The sequence below is a fragment of the Poromitra crassiceps genome, assembly GCF_964638095.1.
Source record: "Poromitra crassiceps genome assembly, chromosome: 4".
NCBI lineage: Eukaryota > Metazoa > Chordata > Actinopteri > Beryciformes > Melamphaidae > Poromitra > Poromitra crassiceps.
In genome coordinates, this window is record NC_139626.1 from 39,785,009 (window position 1) to 39,797,508 (window position 12,500).

At 45.4% G+C, this 12,500-nt stretch overlaps 1 protein-coding gene across 1 annotated transcript in view; it reads right to left on the minus strand.

The window, feature by feature from the left end:
• Positions 1 to 12,500, minus strand: part of LOC310775774 (adhesion G protein-coupled receptor L3-like) — a gene marked incomplete at its 5' end in the record, with an annotated part of 69,316 nt that overhangs the window by 50,897 nt on the left and 5,919 nt on the right. Inside the window, 3 exons of the mRNA XM_083635908.1 lie at positions 2,559 to 2,764; positions 2,968 to 3,090; positions 11,547 to 11,730. Of these exons, the coding sequence (XP_083492034.1) occupies positions 2,559 to 2,764; positions 2,968 to 3,090; positions 11,547 to 11,730 (513 nt within the window). The remainder of the gene's footprint in view (positions 1 to 2,558; positions 2,765 to 2,967; positions 3,091 to 11,546; positions 11,731 to 12,500) is intronic.

Below are 12,500 nucleotides of genomic sequence, written 5' to 3' on the forward strand. Positions count from 1 at the left end.
TGGAAACCAAAATCCACAAAAACGTTCTAACTATGTTATTTAGGATCTTATGTTACTAATTATATGCCTCCGAAATTATTATGCATTACTTTCAACCCAAAGCCTTAAAATCGACACTTTTCTACAAGATTCTACAAGATACTTCCTCATTGAAGAGAGCAGCGCGTGAGGTGCTAAAATGTACGAGCTTATGACGTCATAAGCTCTATATAACCTTTGTACACGCGTGCAATCCGCACCCACCTATGGCAAGTCTGTTCTTTGCCCCCAGTGACAGCGCTCCCTCGCTGTCCGTCTCCCTGTGCCTGTGTGTGAGATTAGCAAGGTGTCGGGTTTCAAGCCATGTGCTCCTCTCTCTCTCTCTCTCTCTCTCTCTCTCTCTCTCTCTCTCTCTCTCTCTCTCTCTCTCTCTCTCTCTCTCTCTCTCTCTCTCTCTCTCTCTCTCTCTCTCTCTCGGACTAGAGAGAGAGAGAGAGAGAGAGAGAGAGAGAGAGAGAGAGAGAGAGAGAACGGACAGAGATCTCTTCCTCTCAGAGCCACGGAGCAACCAGGGGAGCAACGCGCGAACACACACACACACACACACACACACACACACACACACACACACACACACACACACACACACACACACACACACACACACACACACACACACACACACACACACACACACACGGTGTGTGCACTCATCTCTCTTTCTCTCTCTCTCCGTTTCCCTCCCCCCTCTCTCTCGCGCTCTCCGAGACAGAAATTTCCCTGCTGTAGATGGGACACGCCCACACATTCCGCGGGAGATAATACACTCTAAAAAATAATCGATTTTCATGCGTTTTGCCACACCTGTCAAACCTAAATTTATATACTTTGCGACGTTCATCATCGTTCAAATTTGGCTGGTGGCTTATTAACATAGGGTCCTGTGATGTGATGAACTCAAAATGCTAAATAATAATAAAATATTTTTGGTTTCCAGGGACTTTAATATTAATAAGATGTAACTGTCATCTCCCAATTAACACATTGAATGCCAGCCATGTTTTCATTCCTGTAGGTAAGTTGTGCCAGGGGTGTTTTTGACGATTCTGGCTCATTTTAGAACAGGCGAGGATTCTTTTCTGTTAAGAATTCATGAACATCAATCATCTAAAAATAACTAATAGAATGTGTGCTTTCTCTGTCTAAAAGAGTTAGTTTGCAGAGTTAGTAGTTATGTAGATATTAGCCGTTGAGTACAGCATGGTTTCAGCGTCTGGAAATTTATTCAGAGATAAATGGCTTTTTGTGAAACAGTCACTTTAACCATTCATTTTTGGCATCAGTAAGACCGTCAGACATTCTAAACAATAGTTTTGAACAGTAATTTCCTCCATAACAACAGGAAACACCCCTCTCATTCAAACTCCTCCCTCCGTGTGTCTTCTCCTCCTTCCAGGAGGAAGGAGGAGCGTGTCAGAAGCGCGTTGTGCTGCCTGCCTGCCTGTCTGCCTGTCGGGCAAGACGAGTCTGAATTGGATTACTGTAAAATCGCGTCGCCATTTCCTTGAATGGCTTGCTTCCGCGGTGTGTGTGTGTGTGTGTGTGTGTGTGTGTGTGTGTGTGTGTGTGTGTGTGTTCGCGCGTTGCTGCGCGGCTCTGGGGGGAAGGGATCTCTGTCCGTTCTGTGTGTGTGTGTCCGGGCTAATGACTGTAAAATCGCCAAGCCATGTCCGCGGGAGGCGGCTGCTTTTGTGGCTTTTGGGTCCCGTGGCTGTGACTTCTCTCGGTCTCTGTCGCCACTTAGTGGTCGGTAAAATAGATTACACACATGATCTTGCTCCAAATAGTTATCTCAGAGATGTAAAAGGGGTTGATTGATGTCCCACTGTCAAAAAAAAAAAATCTTTATGTAAGACGAGTTAGTCCGTCCTTGGCACTTAAGCGCTGGATTATGTAAGACGAATTAGTCCGTCTCTGGCACTTAATGTGTTAAAATGGCTTCCATGAAACATAACTTCTGAAAAACAAACATAATACTAATAATAATGATAATGATAATAATAATGATAATAATAATAATCTATCTCCTATCTAATAATTCCAGAAGTGTCTGTATGTCTGTATGTATGTCTGTCCTTCGCGTATCTCCAGAACCGTTGTTCGGATCGACTTCAAACTTGGGGAGTGCGCTTAGGGGGACCTGACCAAGTGCACTTAAAGAAATGCGCCAACGGGGGGAGCTACAGCGATATTTTACATTTTCATTGTAACATCATCAGTGATGTCAAGGGGGAGGGGAACGGGCACTGCGTAATGGGTATTGCACTAATCGGGGTGGGGGGCAGTTGAAGAGTGGGAGAGCATGATGTATGAATGGGGGGAAGGGGAACGGGTAGATGCACCCATGGGGGGGAGGGGTGGAATGGGGAGAAAAGGAGGGAGGAAACGGGCACGGCTATTGCACTAGTAATATTAATAATAGGAACAATAATATTAATATTAATATTGATGTCAATAATAATAATAATAGTAATAATAACTTCAGGTGAGCAGCTGGTGTCGTCCTACCGTTGACTTACCTGTAGGTGTTTGACAATGAAGACCACAGGCTCAGACAGGTACACCTTATTGCTATCCTTGTTAATGGAGGCTGTGATAACGGGGGAGTTGACGATAACAGAGTAATTGGGGTAGACCGCCTCGCTGCTCAGCCGCACGCTGGCGTTCTCGGTGGACAGGTACGCGCCCAGGTTCCGGTACAGGACGAAGGCCATCCTGATCTCACCTGTCAGAAAACAACACACACAGGGAACAGAGAGGAGGAGGTGCTACTTCATCATCAGCCATGACCACAGAAAGAGTCGGTGGAGGAGAGAGGTGGAGAAGAAATCACAGATGAGACGAGAGAGAGAGAGAGAGAGAGAGAGAGAGAGAGAGAGAGAGAGAGAGAGAGAGAGAGAGAGAGAGAGAGAGAGATTTATCCACTACCGTTTCTGCCATGTTGTTTGAGAGTGCTGGCTGACAGCTGGATGGAGTTTCCATGTAGTTCTGACTGAGGGAACGTCAAGTCTGCCAGGTTCCCATCCGTGCTCAGCCTGGCCACTTCCAGCTCTGCAACACACACACACACGCACACACGCACACACACACACACACACACGCCCACACCCACCCACACACACACACACACCCACAGTAACGTGTAAGTCATAGCGTAACACATTCCATCAAGTTTGTTTTGCAGCCTGTTGTAATAACCATGTTTTGTCACCGAGTGCTGCTCAGCAGGACTCAGTCAGGCATAAATCCTGAGAAGCCGTTTCTGACATCGTCTAAAGAAAAGAAAAGAAAAGAAATAGAAAAGAACAGCCATCAAATTGAGGTAACTAGGATTGTTATACTAAAAAAAGGCCAACCGCGTCTCCAGGCAACTGGTCGAACGCAGCGAGGTAGATAAGCCGCGCTCTCCCTTGTATTGTGGGAAACTAAGTTCGTTAGCGCATTCACGATTACGGGGCGTGTAATGTATTAGATAAAGTTCCTAATTAAGGACTAATTATACCTTTGGCGTATCGCTATCTCGCGCGCTTGTGAGTGATTTGGTGATTTAGAGCCTGCCTTCATGGTGAAAACAACCCCGTGATCAAATTAACAACACAAGGACATGCTCAGATGGCAACGGGAGGAGAGGGGGAGGCGGGGTGGGGGTGGGGGGAGGAGGCGGGAGAGAAGTGTCGGAGAGGAGAGAGAGGGCGAGGGAGATAGAGTAGTGACATGCCGGGGAAGAGAGCGGAGGGGAGATAGGGGGAGAGAGGCGAGGAGCAGAGGAGGAGAGGAAATAAGGAGGGGAGATAGGTGGAAAGAAGAGTATGTTCTCTCTCGTGTACGATAGATAGATAGATAGGCCACTTAAAGGCCACAGAGACTATGGGAAGTGAGAGGACAAACACAGGCAGTGATACAGGCAAACACTGGCACAGGGAAAGAGAAACACTGGATAAGTGTCCGTCACTTGCCATCAGAGCCAAACTAAACATTCAAACTATGCACACACACACACACACACACGCGTGCACACAGTCGCACACACACACACACACACACACACACACACACACACATGCACACGCGCGCGCACAACACACACACACCCACTAGGGGGTTTCACAGACTAGTCAACACTGTGCATGTGCGTCGCAGTCGACTAATCATTGATCTATGGTTTTAGGAATGAACAATATAAATAAATTAATTAATTAATTAATTGATCATACTGTACCGTAGATTTGTTTGAACAATCATTTTCTGCGCCATGATAAATCAACAGAATTGAAGGTATTTAGAGTGGGAAAGACTGCCGTCTATGTTGTTACTGCAGTCAAACCTGTCGGTATCTCCAGCTCAGAGCCGTGTAGATAGCAGAGTCGCGACATCTCCATTCACTCCAATGGACCAGTTTTTTTACTCTCAAGAGTTCCAGGAAGTAAGGTCCTGGATTAAGCAGCACTGTCGAGTTGCAGCAAAATAGACAGTTTGTGTTGTACTCTGAAAGGGTTTTCCCCCCCTTGAATCAAATTGTACATTATCAGCTTTATTTTAGCATGCAAAAGTAGCGCGAGACCCATTCCTGGCTGTTCATTGGCTAATGAGTCTCGCATTTTGGTCCCTACGCTGACGCCACTCTCTCTCTAGAGCAGAGGTTCTCAAATGTTTTTCAGCCAAGGACCCCTTACAAGATAGAAAATATACCGGGGACCCCCTCATTCTGATTTGTGATTTTGGGCTAAGCTTAATTGTTTCCACGGTAACGTGCTTGACTTTTAATTTGATAGGTTTGTTATTAGAATGTAATCCATGAACCATTTTAGATTTAAAGCATAAACTATTTTCGTTGAACTATGAAGATTTTGCAAAAAAAAAAAAAAATTTTTTTTTTATTACATTACATTTACATTACGTAATTTAGCAGACACTTTTGTTTTATCCAAAGCGACTTACAATATCACAATTTGTCAACAGTACAGAAAACCACTATGCAACACAATCAATGACAGCCAAGATATTTTGATAGACTAGCACCATGTAGGAAGTAGTTTGAGAAGGAATAAGTAACATGTAGCATTTTATAAAAAAAAAAAAAAAAAAAAAAAAAAAAAAAAAAAAAAAAAATTACTTGAAAACTTTTCGCGGACCCCCTGGCAAAGTGCCACGGACCCCCATTTGAGAACCACTGCTCTAGAGGACACTACTCCAGCTCAGACAAGTTGCTGGGGTTTAGCCGCTCATTTGTAAACAGCCTCTCTGAGCCAATCAGCACTCTGCTATTTCACATCCCCCCAGGTTGGCCCCGCCTACATTAGTTAACCCTTTACTGGCTGTTTTTGAGACCGTTTTGATGAGAATTGATCATCTTTAATGGATGGGAGAAAATAAATCTCCAGTGATTGACTACTTTTTGGGAGTAGTCGTGAATGCCCCACCCACCCACCCACGCAGCACACGCCCACACATCCACCCTCCACCCACAGCGGCAGGCTATCGAAACCCGCCGACTCTCTCGTCGAATTAAAGCGTCCCTGTCGTGACGATCCTGCTCCTAAGAAACACACTTCGCTCGTTATCGTTCTCACACGCGCACGCTGCTACCACTGTGTTATCCCTTCAAAAACGCCTTTTAGGTGCTATTAATAACAACACTATTTATTCATTTGCCTACTATTGCACTGCAAAGTCACACACAATCTAATTGTGAGGGCTTCAAAAATGCATGCTTCAAATAATTTATTCCCTTGCAGCGCTCCGCTAAAATACTTTAAAAAAAAGGAGAGGGGGGGGGCTTAAAGTGCAGAGAGGAGAGTGACGGAATGGCGGGAGAGAGAGAGAGAGAGAGAGAGAGAGAGAGAGAGAGAGAGAGAGAGAGAGAGAGAGAGAGAGAGAGAGAGAGATAGAGAGATGAGAGGCGGCGGGATCGAGCTGGTTATGAATAAAGGGGAGAGATAATCATGGTGGATCTGCCCACTGGATTAGCTGGAGGGAAGATTAACAGCACACGGAAAGATGAGGGATGCGAAGAGCACATTTTCCACAAAAAGCCGCTTCTTGTTTGAAGTTGCTACAGAGCTGCGGTATACAGACCTACATCTGCATGTCTGTTTATGTAACCGTACTTATGTGCTACGTACAGGGAACGAGAAGGAGGAGATACAAGTCTAAAGTTCTGTAAGGTCATCATGTCTTCTGTGTAGGATGGACAGTTGCTGCAGCGTGAGATACGAGCTCAAGAGGAGTGTGAAGACAGTAGCCATTTTGTTTTGTAGTCCTATCCACCTGTCTACTGTTGTCTATCAGTTTATCACTATCTATCGCTGCGACACATTGTTGGTAACAAGCCCAAAGAAGGTCGAACATGAGTTTCGCAGGTCATTTGGAGCTTTGGAGTGATTTTGTTACTTTCATCTCCGTATCATGGTGCATAATTATTTTCATAAAACAAACAAAGGGACAGTATTTATTATTATGATTTTGGTGGAATGCCTGTAGAAAATACAATGTTTATGTGTCTTTTAGACACATAACAGATTAAAATACTCGTAACTTTTGATCTGAGAGAGCTATCGCAAGTCATTCAAAAAGTTATATATAGGGGAGAGTTTCTAATTTATGTAAATATAAAAAAAAATGAAAATGTCAAACTCCCAGCACGTGAGGGGTTTTTGAAGACCACCACACAGGAGTGATGCTATCATCCTCGCTGAATTGCTCCTGGCATGGAAATGAGCAGAAAAACCCCCATTTATGAATTTGTTTATGCCCCCCCCCCCCACACACACACACACACACACACACACACCAGCCCCTGCTGCTTCCCTCCTCTCTTCTCTTCTCCTCCCCTCCCCTCGAGTACTTTTCATCTGTGACTGAACAACATAGCAGCGCACTGAGCCCTGGTAATAGGGGTCGATGTGCAGGAAAGTTTGAAATATCAAACCGGAGAGGGGGGTATCAAGGGGGAGGGGGGTTATGAAGGGAAGAAATAAATGAGTAAAAAACGCAGCTCTGGGCTAACATGAAACGATGGCTCACAGACATATCATCATCTAGAGAGAGAGAGAAAAGAAAAGAAAAGAAAAGCAAAGATGTCATTTTGCTACGTGCCCCGATGATGAAGAGAGTGACGAGAGGAGAGGAGAGAGGATGGAAGGAGAGAGAGAAGAGAGAGAGAGGAGGAAAGTGATGCGCACAACACCATAATAACTAGCTTTGTTCTGCTTTGTCAATTCCGCCTACGAGTGGAGGGAGGGAGGGAGGGAGGAAGAGAGGGAGAAAGGAAGATTTTTTTTTTTTAAATGATTGTCTCTCTCATCCCTGTGTTGTAAGGGCAGGTTCTCCTGCGTCTTGTTAGATGAGCGTGGGTCTCGCTCTCTCCCTCACTGCCACCCGGCCCCGCACTCCATCGTGACCTCTCCCTTCACGGTCCTCTCCATCTCACTGGCACTGCAGTCAACATGTGTCGCCACGATTTGCTCCTCGCATGCTACTTCCCACTGAAGGAGTCAGGGAGACTGTACAAAATGCATATCATATATCAGAACTGCTCTGATGTTGGTAAAAAAGAAAAATCCTATACATTTGTGGGAGTAATTGGTTGGTTGCAGTTGAGTGCAACCTCCCCCCCTGTAGAGTATGAACTCATTCAGACAGACGGCATGTTATTGTGTGTTATCACAAACATGCAGAACATATGGTCCTGCGGCTGTCTGATACACCTTGTTGCTCACGCTCAGATATGTTGCAGCTCCGTTTCATTTGCACAAACCAATCCTGCATGTGCATATGTCTCTCTCTCTCTCTCTCTCTCTCTCTCTCTCTCACAAACCCCTCCCCCCTCCACCGCCCTCAAGCACTGAAATGATAGCATTATTCTGCCCCACTTCCATCCATGTCCATTGGCGTGCGTACATTGTGCTGCTGCCCACACATGCAGAGAGCAGGTAGAACGCCTGATCTAGCTCTTATTACAGGCTTGTTGTCACAGTTGCTTTATCTATCTTATATAAAATTGAGTATGTGGGCAATGTTTGTTTGTTTGCTTCAAGCTCTGTGTTTAGCCACAGCTATGCCGTTTTGCATGCGATGGGGCTGAAACCTTCAGGGTGTGTAAAGGGCACCCGTGCGGGGACGGAGCCGGATTTTTTAATTAGGCTAATTAGCTAATGATGTGATGTCATCAGTGTTGATGTCAAAAGTGATGTCATAACACACACAAGGAGGCATTGTGACAAGACTGATAAGTGATCGGGGGGGATGTCATCGGGGGGCACACACACACACACACACACACACACACACACAAGGGGGCATTGTGACATCACTGATGGCACCAGAGGGGCAGCTTGTGAACAGGCAAGGCAGGCAACTGCTTGGGGCCCCAGTCCGTTAGGGCCCCCTGAGGCCTGAAAAACTACTCCACAGCAGTGACCACAAACCCCTATCCATTAAATAACCAATGGGAAATTTGCAATGACATTGAAACCTCCCTAAACGGGCTCCATGTCACCCCCTGGCCTGGACAATTTTGAATGACGTGAATTCACTTTCACTTTCAATTCAAGTCAAGTATGTGACTCATTCCCATCAGACTTGTATGTACGTATTATCTTGAATTGAAAGTGAATGAAGTAAATGAATTTATCTGGAAGTCAAAACGAAAGAGAAAAAAGAGGATGTGGGGAAAAAACAAGTGGAGCAGATACTGATTAGGCAGATAACTGAATGCTGTTATTTTAGTATAGCAACCTATAGATGGGTTTCTGTGCAACGTCATCACATAGATGTGCGCGCATCGCCGGGGTAGAAAGCCGCTCCACACCATAGACTGTATGCTCCACACACTTGTTTGAGTTGACTGCCGCCTCGCCTGGAAAGCAGACGAGAGCAGCCGAGCGCAGTCAGGCGAGGCGTCAACAAGTCGAACACCCCCGCAGCAGATGGGGAGATAGGCTCCACTCCACTCCCCAGCTCTTCAAACGGGTTTCGGCACCAAACTGTTCAGTTGACTATTAGCAAAAGTTGTAACAAAATGTATTTACAAAAATGAAAGTCCCGTGATCACGGGCCATTCTATTAAGCAAGTTCCCTCTCTGTGTTCTAGCAGACAACAGGCCCAGAACAATGCCCATTCAAGATTTCTCAATGGTTTATAACAGGAAGTGATGTCAAGGGCACCGATACTGCAGTTACAGCGTCCCCTTGCCTAGGAGGAGTAATAGCAAGCTAAATTAGTCAATCTCTCTACTACAGAAAATACATCATGGAGTTCATGTACAGTATGGGACAAACGAACGCACGCACGCGTGCAAGCACGCACACGTGCGCCCACAGAGTGGCAGCAATTGTGAACAGGCTTGGGGCCCCAGTCCGTTACGGCCCCCTGAGGCCTGACAAACTTTACTCCACAGCAGTGACCACAACCCCCCTATCCATTAAAGAACCAATGGAAAATTTGCAATTTTGGACAATTTTTAAGTATGTGACTCACTCATTCCCGTCAAACTTGTATGATTCACGTATTCTCTTGAATTGAAAGTGAATGAAGTAAATTCATTTATCTGGAAGTCAAAACGAAAAAGAAAAAAGAGGATGTGGGGAAAAACAAGTGGATAAGATACTGATTAGGCAGATAACTGAATGCTGTTATTTTAGTATAGCAACCTATGGGGAGATAGGCTACTTGAATAAATTCAGCTATAGCAATGGTGTCACTTTTTTTGTTTTTTGTTAGTTAACTTGGCTAAGCTAATAGTTAAGCTATTAATTGCTATGAAAGCAGGGCACACAATTAGCACCAGTCACGACTCACCAGCCAAATGCTGGTAATAAAATATAAATCTGCAAGTGGCTGATAGGTAGATTTGATTCACTCACCACCAGCCAAAAACAAACAATGCTAATCCATTGAGTGACTGGTAACATTTGAACATTCACTAGACATTTGGCCGGTGGACAAAAAAGTTAACTTTGCACCATGTATGAAAGTTATGAATAGGCTAATAAAATATGTCCTAGGAACTTGAGGAATTTCAATGATAATATTGATGTATTTTTCATTGGTGTCAGGTTATTAATAAAATGGTGATGAGGATGGAGGGGCCCCCCAGGGAATCTTTGCCTAGGGCCCCTACAGACTCTAGAATCGCCACTGACTGATGCAATAACATTTAGTGAGCAACACACACACCCGTGCGCGCCAATAGGGCAGGCGACGCCATGCAGCAGCCGAGCCTAGACATCGAGCGCGTTATAAAATCTGAAAATAAAATAAAGAAATAAAACCTGAGAAAATGAAGGACCAAATTGCTGTAACTGTGCCCTCTACTTTACTTTGTTGGCCTATCATTATTGACCTTTTATGCAATTTATGCAGGAATAGTCGACCATTCCCCCCCCCCTCCCCCCCCCCCCGCCTTATTTATACAGGGGGAGTCTCACTGAGAGCAATGCTCTCTTTTTCAGGAGTACCCTGGTCACATTCACACCTGGAAGCTGACCAGCACAGTCACAGTCTGATCTGTTGGCCACTGAGCAGCTCCACTGGAGCGGTTGGGGTTAAGGGCCTTGCTCAAGGGCACCTCAGTGGTGGTAATGAGGGGGCAAGTGCTGCTTTTTCACTTTCCTAACCCACATTTATCCTGCTGGTCTGGTCACAATTAAGCCCGCTTCTCTAACCTTTAGGCCACCACTGCCCCCAACCATGTCCTGCTTCACACAAGGCACAGGTCCACAAAGTCACACTTGGGAGCTGCCCAGCACAACAGTGCAAGGTCCAGCTTTGCTTAAAGCAATATTTCACTTGAGTTTTCACACGGGGTTTATTCTGCACCATGAAAAGCAGAATATAAACTAATCACCAAGATTGGATGCAGATGGGATGAGATGGTCCATGGTAGCGTTCAGATTTTTACTTCCATTGCATTTGAATGAGGCCACGAAAACGGACATTTAACAACAACAGATCCCGCTATTTTCGAACATTTTAGAAGATAATTTCATCAAATAGCATTTTTATTGATAGAAGAGAACATAGCAGAGCCTGCGGGGGTATACCATTTTGCAAATTTACAAATCCCACTATAGCGAAGGCATGGCGCACCCTACTCTGCCTCTGATTGGGTTGGGGTTAGGGATGAGGAGTCATGATTGGTTGGGTTTAAGCATGAGAAGTAACAATTGGTTACGTTTTGGGTAAAATATCAGGCCAAGCCAATCAGAGGCAGAGTAGGGCAGGCCATGCCTTTCCCTATATTGGGATTCACAAATTCGCAAACCGTGTTAAATGTCCATTTTCAAGCTATTTTCATGGCCTCGCTCAAATGAATAGGTCGTAAAATCCAGAAGATCCGAAAATCATAATGCTACAAACTCATCCAGCTGCATCCAATCTTGGTGAGCAACGTTAGTTTATTTATCTTGTGGTTTTCATGGCATGTCAAGTGCCAAACAACCCGCATGTCAAAACTAAGCCGAGTATTGCTGTAGCAAGTGAAACAGGAAGTGCGAGGTGTACTCACGGATGTTGTCGTTGGTCTCCTGCACGGTGTCGGTCTTCAGCAGGTTGTCGGCCAGCATGAAGGCCCCGGCCTCCACGGTGTCCAGCAGCATGGTGGCCGAGTGGAGCTGCTCGCTGGTGGGCAGCTCCTTCCAGGCCGCGTGGGCCCTCGGCTGCAGCAGGTTGTTCACCGTCTCCACCATCGCCTGGGGCAGCAGCAGAGACACGGAGGTCACGCCCAGGAAGCTACATAGCGCTAACGTTTTGATGGCTTTCAGGCAATGGCGATAATGTGAAAATGAATGCAAATGCGCTCAGACAGCAGATAGCGCTGCTAATCCATGACAGGCGCAGACAGCAGCCAATGGGATGCAACAGTCAGAGTGCAGTGGCTTTCCATTCGTCACGTTAATCAATCGTAACAACAACAACATTAGCGATGCAAATGCAGCATGCGGATGTAAAATGCAGGTATACCAAAAAGAAAGGGTAAAAACACAGCAGCCATTTTTTTTTTTTTTTTAGCCCACACTGTTAATGTTTCTTTTCAGTACGTCCCTTATGCAAGGCTGTATGGTGAGAGAAAATCCATCACAGATGTTCACAAAATCAAGCTAAGCTAATTAGCTGATTGTAATCACCAGTTGTCTACACACCCCCAAACCTGCTCCAGTCTCTCTCTTTTTTATCTTTTAGTTGGAAAACTTGTCCTCGAGGGTCTGGCAAGAAATAAGACTTTTATCAGATAATGTCTTCTGGGTCATCACCAGCCAGCCATGCAGAACAGTTTGGAGTCCAAAAGTATGACCAAACTACACGGGGAATCGTCGGCTCACATAAATGAAAAGTTATTTTGTCTCCGATCCACATTCCTCTCTCCACTTTTGTTATGAATTCACCTCATCGCTTTCAAACACCGCATGCACGCACGCACGCACACACACACACACACACAGACAGACATGCACACACACAC